This window comes from Giraffa tippelskirchi, chromosome 13 (assembly GCF_054371585.1).
Source record: "Giraffa tippelskirchi isolate mGirTip1 chromosome 13, T2T-mGirTip1v1.2.pri, whole genome shotgun sequence".
Classification (NCBI taxonomy): domain Eukaryota; kingdom Metazoa; phylum Chordata; class Mammalia; order Artiodactyla; family Giraffidae; genus Giraffa; species Giraffa tippelskirchi.
Window position 1 is genome coordinate 12,848,228 of NC_137287.1, and position 12,587 is coordinate 12,860,814.

The 12,587-nt window shown below is 48.2% G+C and overlaps 1 protein-coding gene across 12 annotated transcripts in view; it reads left to right on the forward strand.

Annotated features, from left to right (window-relative positions):
* The window catches only part of GALNT17 (polypeptide N-acetylgalactosaminyltransferase 17), a 419,610-nt gene that overhangs the window by 321,574 nt on the left and 85,449 nt on the right, over positions 1-12,587 (forward strand). For all 12 annotated transcript variants that reach the window (XM_081558061.1, XM_081558055.1, XM_081558059.1 and 9 more), the window contains one exon: positions 11,859-11,976. In XM_081558061.1, coding sequence (XP_081414187.1) covers positions 11,859-11,976 — 118 coding nt within the window. The remainder of the gene's footprint in view (positions 1-11,858; positions 11,977-12,587) is intronic.

Consider the following 12,587-nt stretch of genomic DNA (forward strand, 5'->3'; position numbering starts at 1 on the left):
AAAATGGAAAGCAGTGTAATCTCCAGACCCCTGGCTCCTGAACCATCAGCCAGGCATGCATTTGGAGTCATGACCACCCAGGAGGCTAGCTGGGAGCTCCAAGAGTGGCAGGCGGTACGAGGTGGGGAGGGAAAAACAGGGGACAGACTGACTGTCCAGCCCCTGTACCCCATGGTGATGACGACAGCCAGACACGCTGTGACACACATAGACCCTGATATTGTGATAGAAGCAGTCGATGAAAAGGGGTGGAAGGAAGACCTTTCCCAATGAAGGCTTTGTTCTGAAGGCAGCTCATCGCTTTGTCCACAGGCCACAGATGCACAGTCTCCATTTGCTAGCTCCTTCTTTCCCCTGTACCTGCTGGAGTTTGCTCCTCCCACAGCCTCGCTTATGCATATAGATATAGGTATAGGTATAGATGGGCTTCCCAAGTGATGCTAGTGATAAAGAACCGGCCTGCCAATGCAGGAGATGTAAGAGACGTGGGTTCAATCCTTGGGTTGGGCAGATTTCCTGGAGGAGGGCACGGCAATGTGCTCCAGTATTCTTGCCTAAAAAATCCCATGGACAGAGGAGCCTGGCGGGCTACAATCCTCAGGGTTGCAAAGAGTCGGGCACAACTGAAATGACTTAGCACATATGCCTAGGTTTAGGTTGGGCTTCCCTGGTGGATCAGACAGTAAAGAATCTGTCTGCGATGAGGGAGACTCAGGCTCAGTCCCTGGGTTGTGAAGATCGCCTGAAGAAGGAAATGGCAACCCACTCCAGTATTCTTGCCTAGGAAATCCTCAGACAGAGGAGCCTGGCGAGCCCTAGTCCATGGAGTCGCAAAGAATCGTACATGACTGAGCAATTAACACATAGGTATAGGCAGGCTCCTCTGCCCGTGGGATTCTCCAGACAAGAATATATGGAGTGGGTTGCCATTCCCTTCTCCAGGGGATCTTCCTGACCCAGAAATTGAACTGGGTCTCCTGCATTGCAGGCAGATTCTTTACCATCTGAGCCACCAGAGAAGCCCATAGATATAGACATAAAGATATATAGCTCTAACTCCATAACTTCAACCAGAAACCATTTTTACTAAGGAACAACAGGAAATAGTGTTTGTGTTGCTTCCCCACTAGAATAATCTCCTGCTGTTTTTTTATCTCCACAAGTGCTCGGCACTTAGTCTAACAAAGAAATCCTCCATTGCCTGGCAGTGCTGGTTGACCAGATGAACAAATGCAGGGATGAGCAGGCACACTTTACCCTTATTCAGATCCTTTCTGTGCAGCGAGGATAAGGTGCTGAGTTGAAGAGGTGCCGGGAGCATCAGGGAGGGGCCATCTCTCACAGACAACAGAATCAGAGGCACCTACTCTGATGTCAGGGCCAAGAGGAGGTGACCTCATGATGGGCTGGGCTGTCTGTGGGTCAGGCTGGATGGGCAGTTCTCTCAGGGTCACTGTGACTACCCTCCTCTCTTCCTGGGGTGTTTTTACAACCCACCCCTGACACCTCAGACTTCACACCTTTATACCACATGGTGTACTAGACTTTCTTATTTCTCTTTCCTCCTAGAGCTCAGCCCTCCTTCACTGTCCATCTCATTCTAGACCAGAAATGTTTCCTGGAGTGGCACCATTTGCCAGGATACCCCCTCACCAGTTCCCCCCTCCTTGTCCCCTCTCCCCCCATCCTTCATCCTTCTGCTTCACTTTAAGTTCTTTTTCTGTAATATTTATTTACTTGGCTGTGCCAGGTCTTGGCGGCATACGAGATCTTCCATCTTCGTTGTGGCATGTGAACTCTTAGTTGCAGCATGTGGGATCTAGTTCCTTGACCAGGGATCGAACCTGGGCCCCCTGCATTGGGAGCGTGGAGTCTTAGTCACTGCATCACCTGGGAAGTCTCTTCTTTAAAGTTTCTGATAACACTTCACACGTATTGAGTACATCGTGCTGCATGGAGACCATCTGTTTTCATCTCATCAGATTCTCACCACAGCGCTTTTAGATCTTCAAGGCAAAGTCTCATGCCCAATTTACTGATGAAGAGACTGAGTCACAGAAGGTTGGATGACTGCCCAGCAGGATGTTTAGATTAATGTGCTTTCCCTGAGCCCTAGGACCCTGTGTCCCCGCCTGTCCTAGAGTGAGCATCTTGGCGCTGTGCCATTGATCCCAGATTAAAAATACAGTGTTTGGGTTAAAATTGGGAGTATCTTGGGACCTTATCTCTAGAGTGCTAGAAAAATCTGTCTCCATGAATAGAAGGTCAGGATGGAGGTGGAACCTCTCCTCCAGTCTCCTGCTTTCTTATGGCAATTGGAAAATTTATGTTCCCATTTATTATGGGAATCAAAGGAACCTTAAGGATTGTTATCACCAGCTCCACATTTTTTTACTGAGGTAAAATACTTATGCAATTTATCATCTTTAGTGTAGAATTCGGTGACATTAAGTACATTCATAATGTTTTGCAACCATCACCACTATCTACTTGCAGAACAGTTTCATCTTCCCAAATGGGAAGTCTGCATCCATTAAGCAGTCACTCCCTACTATCCCCTCCCCCTTGCCCTTGGCAACCACCAATCTGCCTTCTATCTCTATAAATTTGCCTGTTCTAGGCATTTCATACAGTGAAATCATATGTGACCTTCTTTCTTCTATTACTTAGCATAATGTTTTCAAGGTTCATCCATGTTATAGCCTGTCTCAGAGCTGTTATCCATTGTATGGGTGAACATTTTGCTTATCCATCCATCCATTGGTGGTCATTTGGGTTGTTTCAACCTTTTGGCTACTGTGCAGAATGCTACTGTGAACACACATGTACAAGTTGTTGTTCAAATCTCTGTTTTTAGTTGTTCTGAGTGTATTCCTGGGGGTGTGACTGGAGCAGAGAGGGCAAGGAGAAGCTGAGAAACTCAGACTATCTAGATGGAGCCTGGGAAGATGGTGTGAGACCCTAGCTTTTACTCTGAAGGAAATGGGGAATCATTGGAGGGTTTCCAGCAAACACATAGCCTGAGCTGACTTATGTTTCAATGGAGCCTTGAGAGTTGATTGCGCGAGAGCAGAGTGGAAGCCAGTTAGGAGCCATGGCGGTAATCCAGGCAATGGAATGATGATGGCTCAGCTGACATGGTGGCAGTGAAGATGGTGAGAGATCATCAGATCCAAGATATATTTTGAAGGTAGAGCCATAAGGACTTCTGACCAATTGGCACCAAGACCAACACCAGGGTTTTTACCCCAGTACTTGGAAGAGTGGAGTCAACGTTGCCTTAATAGGAAAGATGGGTGGGATGGGCTTGAGTGGAGGGTAGGTTAATGATTCCTTTCTAGCCATGTCTGAGGGATCTCTTAGACATAATGAGACATTGAGCAGGCAATTGGATATACCCAGTCTGGAGTGCAGAGGAAGGATTCAGGCAGGAGTGTATATTTGGAAACTATTGGAATATAAATGCTGTTGAAAGCCAAGAAAGCAAACATGATCATCAAAGAGTGAGTGTAGATGGAGAAGAAGAGAGAACCAAGGACTCTGCCCTGGAGTCCTCCTCCTCTGAACCTCAGAGAGAAAAGAAAGAGTCAAGAAGGGAGATCGGAAGGGGCGTCTAGGAAGTCAGCCGGGCATGGAGAGCCTGCTTCCAAGGAAAGAGGATGATCTGCTGTGTCAGATGCAGCTAGGAGCTCACACGTGATGAGGACTGAGAACTGGCCATTCAATTTCAGATGAGTCATCTCTGACTTTGACAGATGCAGTTGCAGCGTAGTGGTGAGGATGAGAGCCTGCTTGAGTGGCTTAGGAGAGAACGGGAGAGAAAACCGGAGGCATCAGGTGTAGACAGCTCTGAAAGGGGGCTTTGCTGTAAAGGGGAGCAGAAAACAAGAAGACACAGCTGTAAGGAAAGTGGGTCAAAAGAGAAGGGGATTGTAGACTGTGTGAGCGGCTTGGAATGAGCCAGCCAAGAGGGAAGATGGTAACTGTGGATGTTGTTCTGAAATGTACCCAGGATTTTAAAATTCAGAGATAGAGAGAACAACAAAGTGAAAAATTATTGCCATTAAAAAGGTAGTTTTTCACTCTCAGTTTCCAAGAGAAGGAGGCGTGCCATGCCATGCAGTGCCATCTGGGGAAGAACTGGAGGCAGTTAGGAGGAGAAGCAGTGAAGAGACAGTGTGAGCCAAGGTGTTTTGTGTTTTTTTTTCAGTTTCTTTATTTTATTTGTTTTTGGCTGCACTGGGTCTTCTCCATTGCAGTGAGCAGGGGCTACTCTCTAGTTCTAGGGCAAGGGTTTCTCATTACCGTGGCTTCTCTTATGTGGAGCATGACTTCTAGGTGCATGGGCTCAGTAGTTGCGGCTCACAGGCTCTAGAGCACAGGCTCAGTTCTTGACCACCAGGGAAACCCGTTTTCTTATTTTCTAAATTCTTGACACTTTGGCACTTAACTGGGGAGAGACCACCCCTCCCAGGACTAGCCAGTTCTAAGAAAGTGCAAAAGACTGGCTGGGAGCATGCCTTTCCTATGCAAAGTAACCCACCCAGAGCCCACATTCCCAGCCACCTCCTCTAGCTGGTCTTTACACTCCAGCAGACGACAGCCCTCTACCCTGATCATTCCAGGGCCGGGAACCAGACAACTGGAGATAGCTCCCTAACCTCCAAATATTCCAACTAGCCAGTCGTAAGCCAGATCAGCTGCTTACGTTGCCTCACCCATTTCTTCTAGAAGAAACCACAATAAGGACTCTGAGCTCAGACTTCCCTGGTGGTCCACTGGTGAGGAATCTGCCTGCCAGGACAGGAGACAAGGGTTCGATCCTGATCCAGGAGGATCCCATGTGCCATGGAGCAGCCAAGCCCATGCACCTAGAGTCCGTGTTCCATGACAGGAGAAGCCAGGGCAATGGGAACCTGAGCACTGCAATGAAGAGTAACCCTTGCTTGCCACAACTAGAGAAAGCCTATGCAGCAACGAAGACCCAGCACATCCAGAAATAAATAAGTAATTTTTAAAAAAAAAGTGAAAGTGAAAGGCACTCCGTCGTGTCCGACTCTTTGCGACCCCATGGTCTATACAGACCATGGAATTCTCCAAGCCAGAACACTGGAGTGGGTAGCCTTTCCCTTCTCCAGGGGATCTTCCCAACCCAGGGATCGAATCCAGGTCTCCTGCATTGTAGGCAAATTCTTTACCAGCTGAGCCACAAGGGAAGCCTTTGTGGAAATAAGGAAAGATATTTAATATAGGTGTGTTTAGGGGAGAGAGGATTGCAGGAATGAGGATGGGAGTAGCGAGAGTAGCAAGAGAGGAAGGGAAGAGGGGTTGGCCTCAGTTAAGAGCAACAACAGTTCAATTACAACAAAAGGGTGACCATGCCACTAAGTGCGTGGATGTGAGAGGTGGGGACATTCTCTTTTGTTTGCTAATTTCTCAAGGAAGTAAGAAGCAAGGTTGCCAGTTGAGAGGGAGGAGAGGGGAGGAGATGTTGGAGGTTTGCTGATGGAGAACAAGCTGGGGCAGAGTCTTCTAGGAGTGATGGAGGAGGAACTCAGCCCCTGGGGCAGGATCGCAGGGCAGCTCTGAGGACCCATTGGACACACGCAGAGCCCTGAATTTAAGGAGAAATCAACCAACAGAGAGATGCGATTATCGGCATCAGTTTTGCCAACAAAGCAAAGTGGGAGTGGGGAAGCCAGGGCACTCTCAAAACAACCAACTGTTGCTTTGGACTTGGGAGGCAGGGAGAACTCAAGAGGAGGGAGTCCGTTGTCAAGGTGGCAGGGCCAGTGGACTGTGGGTCCCAGGGGAGTGGGAGGAGGGATGAATCTGGTGAACTTGAGGAGATGAACTAGAACAGCAGGGGTCGGATGAGAGGGTGGAGTGCTTATGGCCAGAGAACACAGATGATTTTTGTTTGTTTGTTTTCTTATTTTTTCAAGCTGTATTTTCTGTAGGACACATGTATTCGTATTTTGCAACATAATTTTTTTTTCACAAAAGATAAATACGTTTTTAAGGGTGTGGGTAGGATTTGGACAGACAGAAGTGGTCTTGAGGAGGACATTTCTGGAGAAGGACGGCTGGGCATAGATTTGGATGCGTTTCCTGAACAATGAATTGCCCCGTGTAACTGGCCATGGACTCTATAGGGCCGATGGCAGAAAAGATGTTGAGGAGGGTGGAGATGCTAAGGAAGAACTTGTACTTCACTCAGGAGAGGGTGGGGAGCCAGTGAACGGGTTTGAGGGTGGACACATCCAGAACACAGATGGACCCTTTGTCACCGACGAGGAGAGGAATCAGTGACAGTGACAAAGCTCTGTATATCTGGGTGGAAATTCCTGGGTCTGCCTCCCTGTCTCTCCCTGTCTTATCTCTCTGTCAGCTGGAACAGTTGTGGTGTGTTGCATATATTCTTTGGAACAGCAACAATAAAAGTGATTATTTTTAATTTCTGCACTTCTCCTCCGTAATGGAGCTATTAGACTTTGGCAGATCCCTTAATATGATTATCCTTTTTGAATGATTTCAAATTGAAATGTTTGCGCTGATGGTGGTAATTGCAGTGGAGTTTGAAGAACAAGGCTGTAGACTCACATTCCAGGAGTTCATCAACTGTGTCTCGTGCTCCTGGGCAGGTGGGGACGAAACCCCAGAGGGGACGTGGGGCCCCGGCGACTTCTTGGTTCTGCTTGTAAGGATGGGTCTGGCTCACCCTGCCAACGGTGTGGCAGGTACCAGTAGGGCAGGGCAGGGGCTTCCCGTTGAGGAGATGACAGCTGTCCATCATCAATCCAGAATTCAGAGCAGTCACCCCCCTGAGATTGCCAGCAATGCTGACTGGCCCAGCCGAAGTGAGGATATGCCTTGTAATGATTTATTTCATCTCCGCATCAACCAGTGAAGCATCAGCCGCCTGCTTGAGCCTTGCCCTGCTTCCAGCATCGCAGGGTTGCCTCAAAGTCCTTCTGTTTGCAGGACCCAGGGTCTTGGCTTAGCAGGGAGGCCACCCCCCAGAGTCTGGTCTCCCAGGCTGCTTCCAGTCCCTCCTCTGCACCATCCGTGTCAGACTTGGCCTCAGTAAGACCCCAGGATGTGAACCAATACCCAGGCACCCTCTTGACACTATGGCAGTTGTTGTTGTTGTTAATATTTATTTATTTATTTGGCTGTGTCAGGTCTTAGTTGCAGCAGGCAGGATCTTCAGTCTCATACAAGACCGTTCATTGCTCTTCACGGGCTCTCTAGTCACGGTGCGTGGGCTTCAGTAGTTGCAACACTTCAGGCTTAGTTTCTCTCTCCCCAAGTGTGTGGAATCTTAATTCCTCGACTTGGGATCGAACCTGCATCTCTTGCATGGCAAGGCAGTTCTTAAACCACTGAACCACCAGGGAAGTCCCCCATGGCAGGTTTTTGACCATGGCCTTTAGGGGACCTTTCCACATGCCACCAATGGCAATAATTGTCACACGCTTATTTCACATCTTCAGTGCCCAGGGACCAGCCTCCTGCCCTTCTTCATCTTTGGGTTTTGACGGCCTGCCAGGATGCAGACAGCGGCCTGCTTGGCTGTGGCCTCTTGGTGGGGCCTCGTGCCAGCTGGGTGGCTGCTGTGGCCTAGTTTTAATGAGGAGGCCCTGGGGGACCCCTCCTTCCCATTGTGGGGAATCCTGGAGCTTCTGTATTCTAATTGAATACACTGAACAGAGCTGTGAGCAGCAGGTGGGGGACCCAGGGGGACTCATACAGTGAATCCGTCTCTCTTTGCCACCACAACCGAAAAATAAAATATCATCCAGGTAAAGCCAGTTGTGTGAAAAGAGCAGGCTGCCTGATGGCAGAAGGTGTTTCCTAAAGGGCGATGTGGGAGATGCCGGGAGGAAGAAGCAGCCGATGTCCTTGACAGTGAAAGGCCTGAGTCCTTCCTGCCTCTCTGCCTCCTCTCCTCCGTCTTCCTCCTCTCTCTCCTCCATCTCTTCTCCTCCCTCCCTCCTTCTTCTCTGTTTATCCTTCTGTCTCTCCCCTAGTGACTGCACACTCCCCTGCTGTCCTTGGCTTCAGCTTCAGGTCAGCCAGTTTGTCCCTGGGACATCACAGAGCCCTTCCCCACGCGGTCACCAGATCTATTACACTCATTCATTCATTCACCAGCATCTGGCTGTAACTTCAGCAAGGCACTCGCTCCTGGAAATACAATGAGAAATTAGAGGAATAACTTCTCTGCTCTTGGAGACCTGATGGTTCAAGAGGGAGCTGGCTCTGCAGGATGGTTCTGCTGATACAAACACAGATTCCTGAGTCCCGTCTCTGTAAGTCTGGTTCCGTGATCTGGGCTGCACCTGGTAAGCTGCATTTTTCTAAGAAGCCATCCGGGTGATGCTGGTGGATCCTAGGCCAATCTCAGAGAAACATTCTTTTCAGCCTTGAGGCTGTGCCCAGAACCACCCATTCAAGAGTGCTAGTTGACAGCTGTGCACTGTGGTTCTAACTGCCCCGCTGGCCCTCAGGCAGTTAGAAAGTATAGTGTCTTAGAGAAGGATCTTACCACGCATGTGTGATAATATTGGGAATTTTCAGATGTCGCACTTTAGGGTTGGAGAGTATTCTAACTTCTCAGGATTTCTTGATGTGCTCAGCAGTGACTCTCTAGAACCCTAGGGTGACCCCGCTGCTCCCTCTCACTCCCCCTTCTCTGTAGATTCCCGACCTCCCAGGACCACTCCTCCCACCTCCAGGCACGCCTGTCACTGCCATTTCTCCATTGCCTGAGTGACCCTGGCTTGTAACTCTCCCAGAGGGAATCTTCTCTGCAGTTTGCCTCTCTGGCCGTCTGATGAAACATCCACCCTCCCCCAGATCAGAAGTGATGGGGAGGGGAGATCGTTGTTATTGTTCAGTTGCTAACTCTTGTCCAACTCTTTGTGACCCCGTGACTGCAGCACGCCAGGCTTCCCTGTCCTTCACTATCTCCCAGAGTTTGCTCAAACTCATGTCCATTGAGTCGGTGATGCCATCCAACCCTCTCATCCTCTGTCGTCCCCTTGTCCTCCTGCCCTCAATCTTTCCCAGCATCAGGGTCTTTTCCAATGAGTTGGCTCTTCACATCAGGTGGCCACAGTATTGGAGCTTCAGCTTCAGCATCAGTCCTTTCAGTGAATATTCAGGGTTGATTTCCTTTAGGATGGACTGGTTGGATCTCCTTACTCTCCAAGGGACTCTCAGGAATCCTCTCCAGTACCACCATTCAAAAGCATCCGTTCTTTGGTTCTCAGCCTTGTTTATGGTCCACCTTCTCACATCCGTACGTGACTACTGGAAAAACCATAGCTTTGACTATATGGCTTTTTGTCAGCAAAGTGATGTCTCTTTTTAATATGCTGTCTTGGTTTGTCATAGCTTTGCTATTCAACTGCAAAGAACAGAAACCTATCTAAGACACACGGTTTAAGTCAAGAAGGACAGATCACAAAGATACAAGGGATTCTTACATCACCCAGGGGCAGAGTGTGGAGCCAGGCCAGTCAGCAAGTGGGCAGCTCAGGACTCCAGGCTACCCTGCACTCCCTGGTCTCACCCCTCCGAGGGTCATCTGCCTTCCTCTGCTCAGCCATCCATGTGCACGGGGACCACTGGAGCTGCCCCCAAATGGCAGCTTGAGCCCTACATATGGCTGAGACCCTCTAGTTCTAGCTTCTAGCACCGTCTCAATTCCAAGTTTCAGAAAAACATAGCTTGATTGACCCTATTTGGGATCCATGCTCACTCCTGGTTCAGTTAACTGAGACAGGGGCTGGACTTCATATGCTTTTCCAGGAGAGGGGTCAGCTGCTTCTCTTAGAGGGGCCAAGGGTTGCAGGGAATGCTTGACAGGAAAGTGGTTGCTGTTCTGGGGTAGCTAATGTCCTGAAAAGAGGGCAATATCCTATGTCCATAGGTGTGATTGGTGTGAGATTCCTGGGAAAAAAAACAGAGGATGAAGGAGCACTATTATTGAGCTCCTGCTCTCTCTGCACTGGTCTCATTGCATGTCTTTTCACAGAGATGCTCTGCAGAGACTTAACTGGGATCCAGAGGCTCCGTTCACTTCATACAAGTTCAGTTTTCCATGGCAGCACCCGCATTCCTCAAACCAGGTCCCTTCAACTGTCAACACTGGTCTTTCCATTGACCCCACTGCTGCCACACCACGTGGGTACCAAAAAGTATCCCATGGGGTCAGAAATCTGGACATTAAAGTCAAGCTCGAGATCTGAAGGAGCAGATAAAGATCTAATGTTGAGATCTATAGTTCAGTTCAGGAGAATCCCACCTAACAGCTTCCTAGAAGCCCCAGTGGACTTTCATGGGGCTTCCCGTATGAGACGTCTCTATTGCCTAGGAAAGCATTTCACCAGCATTTCTGGCCTTTGGCAGACTGGAGTTTTACTGGCTCTTTCACGAAGCCATTTCTGGGGAGTGCGGTGAGGCAGAAAGACTAAAATGAAGGGCTTTGAGAGGCGGATGGTCCTGACCTCTGCTCTGTGATTCATGCTGGGTCGCTAGTTCTCCACGGGCTTCAGCAGGAGAGGTCCTCCCTCCTTCACACAACCGTGGGGGTTTTTAAATGAGACAGTGCGTGAAATGTGCTTTGCGCTCATGCTGGAGACAGTAATCACTCAATAAATGGCAGCCATAATAACAGTAATAATAATAACCTAGTTGCTTGAATGCAGGATGTTTCTCTATCCCCTACAGCACCAATAAAATGCCTTAAAGGAGGCTGCTTCTATTTCTTCTTCTTCTTCCCTCTCCTCACCTTCCTTTTCCTGTCCCTCTTCCCTTCCCCCTCCTCCCCTCCCTCTCTCCTTCATCCTCCTCCTCCCCCTTCTCTTCCTCTTCCTCCTTCTCCTTCTTCAAGTGAGATACAATTGGATAATGTGGTGCAAGTTTAAAGTATATAACTTGTTGTTTTGATCTCTATACTGCAATAAGGTAACCACCATAGCATTAGCTAATGCCTCTGTTGTTCAGTCACTAAGTCACGTCCGACTCTTTGTGACCTCGTGGTCTGCAGCACACCAGGCTTCCCTGTCCTTCACTATCTCCCAGAGTTTGCTCAAACTCATGTCTATTGAATCGGTGTTGCTATCTAACCATCTCATCCTCTGCCACCTCCTTCCCCTCTTGCCCTCAGTCTTGCCCAGCATCAGGGTCTTTTCCAATGAATTGGCTCTTCACATCAAGTGGCCAAAGTATTGGAGCTTCAGCTTCAGCATCAGTGCTTCCAACGAATATTCAGGGTTGATTTCCTTTAAGATTGACTAGCTTGATCTCCTTGCTGTCCAAGGGGGAGTCTCAAGAGTCTTCTCTAGCACCACAATTCGAAAGCATCAATTCTTCGGTGTTCAGCCATGTTTATGGTCCAGCTCTCTAACAGGTCACATACTTATCATTTCTTTTTTTTTTTATGGTGAGAATATTTAATATCTACTCTTAGCAACTTTGAAGTATATAGTACAATATTCTTAATAATAATTACAATGCTATGCGTGAGAACCCTGGAACTTGTTTATCTTCTCGCTGCAAGTTTAGACCCTTTGGCCAATATCCCCCAATTCCTCCACCCTGCCCCCAGCCCCTGGTAACCACCAGTCCACTCTCTGAGTAGATTCTATGAGTTTAACTTTTTTAGATTCCACATATAAGTGAGATCTACAGTATTTGTCTGACTTATTCCACTCAGCTTAATGCCCTCAAGGTCCAGATGTGTTGTTGCAAATGGCAGGATTTCCTTTTCTCCTGGCAGAGTAATATTCCGTTTTCTATGTATCACTTGACTATTGCTCCTCTCTCTCTCTCTCTCTCTCCTGCAGGACACCGGCCATGATCGGCTGCTCGTTTGTGGTCAACAGGAAGTTCTTTGGTGAAATCGGTCTTCTGGACCCTGGGATGGATGTGTATGGAGGAGAAAATATCGAACTTGGAATCAAGGTCTGTGACATGGTGTCCTTTCTTCTTGGTCTATTCATGTTTGTGAGCAGTACTGCCTGGTCATTTTTGATGTGTGTTTAAAGCTTCCTTAGCTGAGTGAATGACAGAATGGTTCACCCCGCTTCTGTTCCTAAAGATCTTCCAGCAGGATTGGTACCCCCACCCCCGCCTTAGACAAGAGAGACCTGGGCTTTACCCACTTTGAGAAGTTGAAAAATTTGGCCATGCCTGGGTGATCCAGTCTAGACAGTAGCTATAGAATATGGTCCCTACTCCCATCCAGTTTCATTCTCTCCTTAAATCTTCCTTAAAATTAAATCATCTCCTTAAATTAGAATTTCCAGCCTACATATTTGGACAGTTTGTGTACATAAAAGAACCATCAGATGCCAGAGGAGAGAAGGATCGTGTTCTGTGGGACTCTCCCATTTCTTAGAAAGGCTTCTAAGGAGGCTGGTGGAGAAGAGGGAAGAGGAAGAGCTGTCCCCACATTCAGATCAGCTCCACTGCTTCAACTGGGTTTCTTTTTAAATTCATTTGAAAAATGAATTTCACTGTAAAAAAAAAAAAAAGTTGGGCATATTGATGCATTCCAACCTCTTCATGTTAGA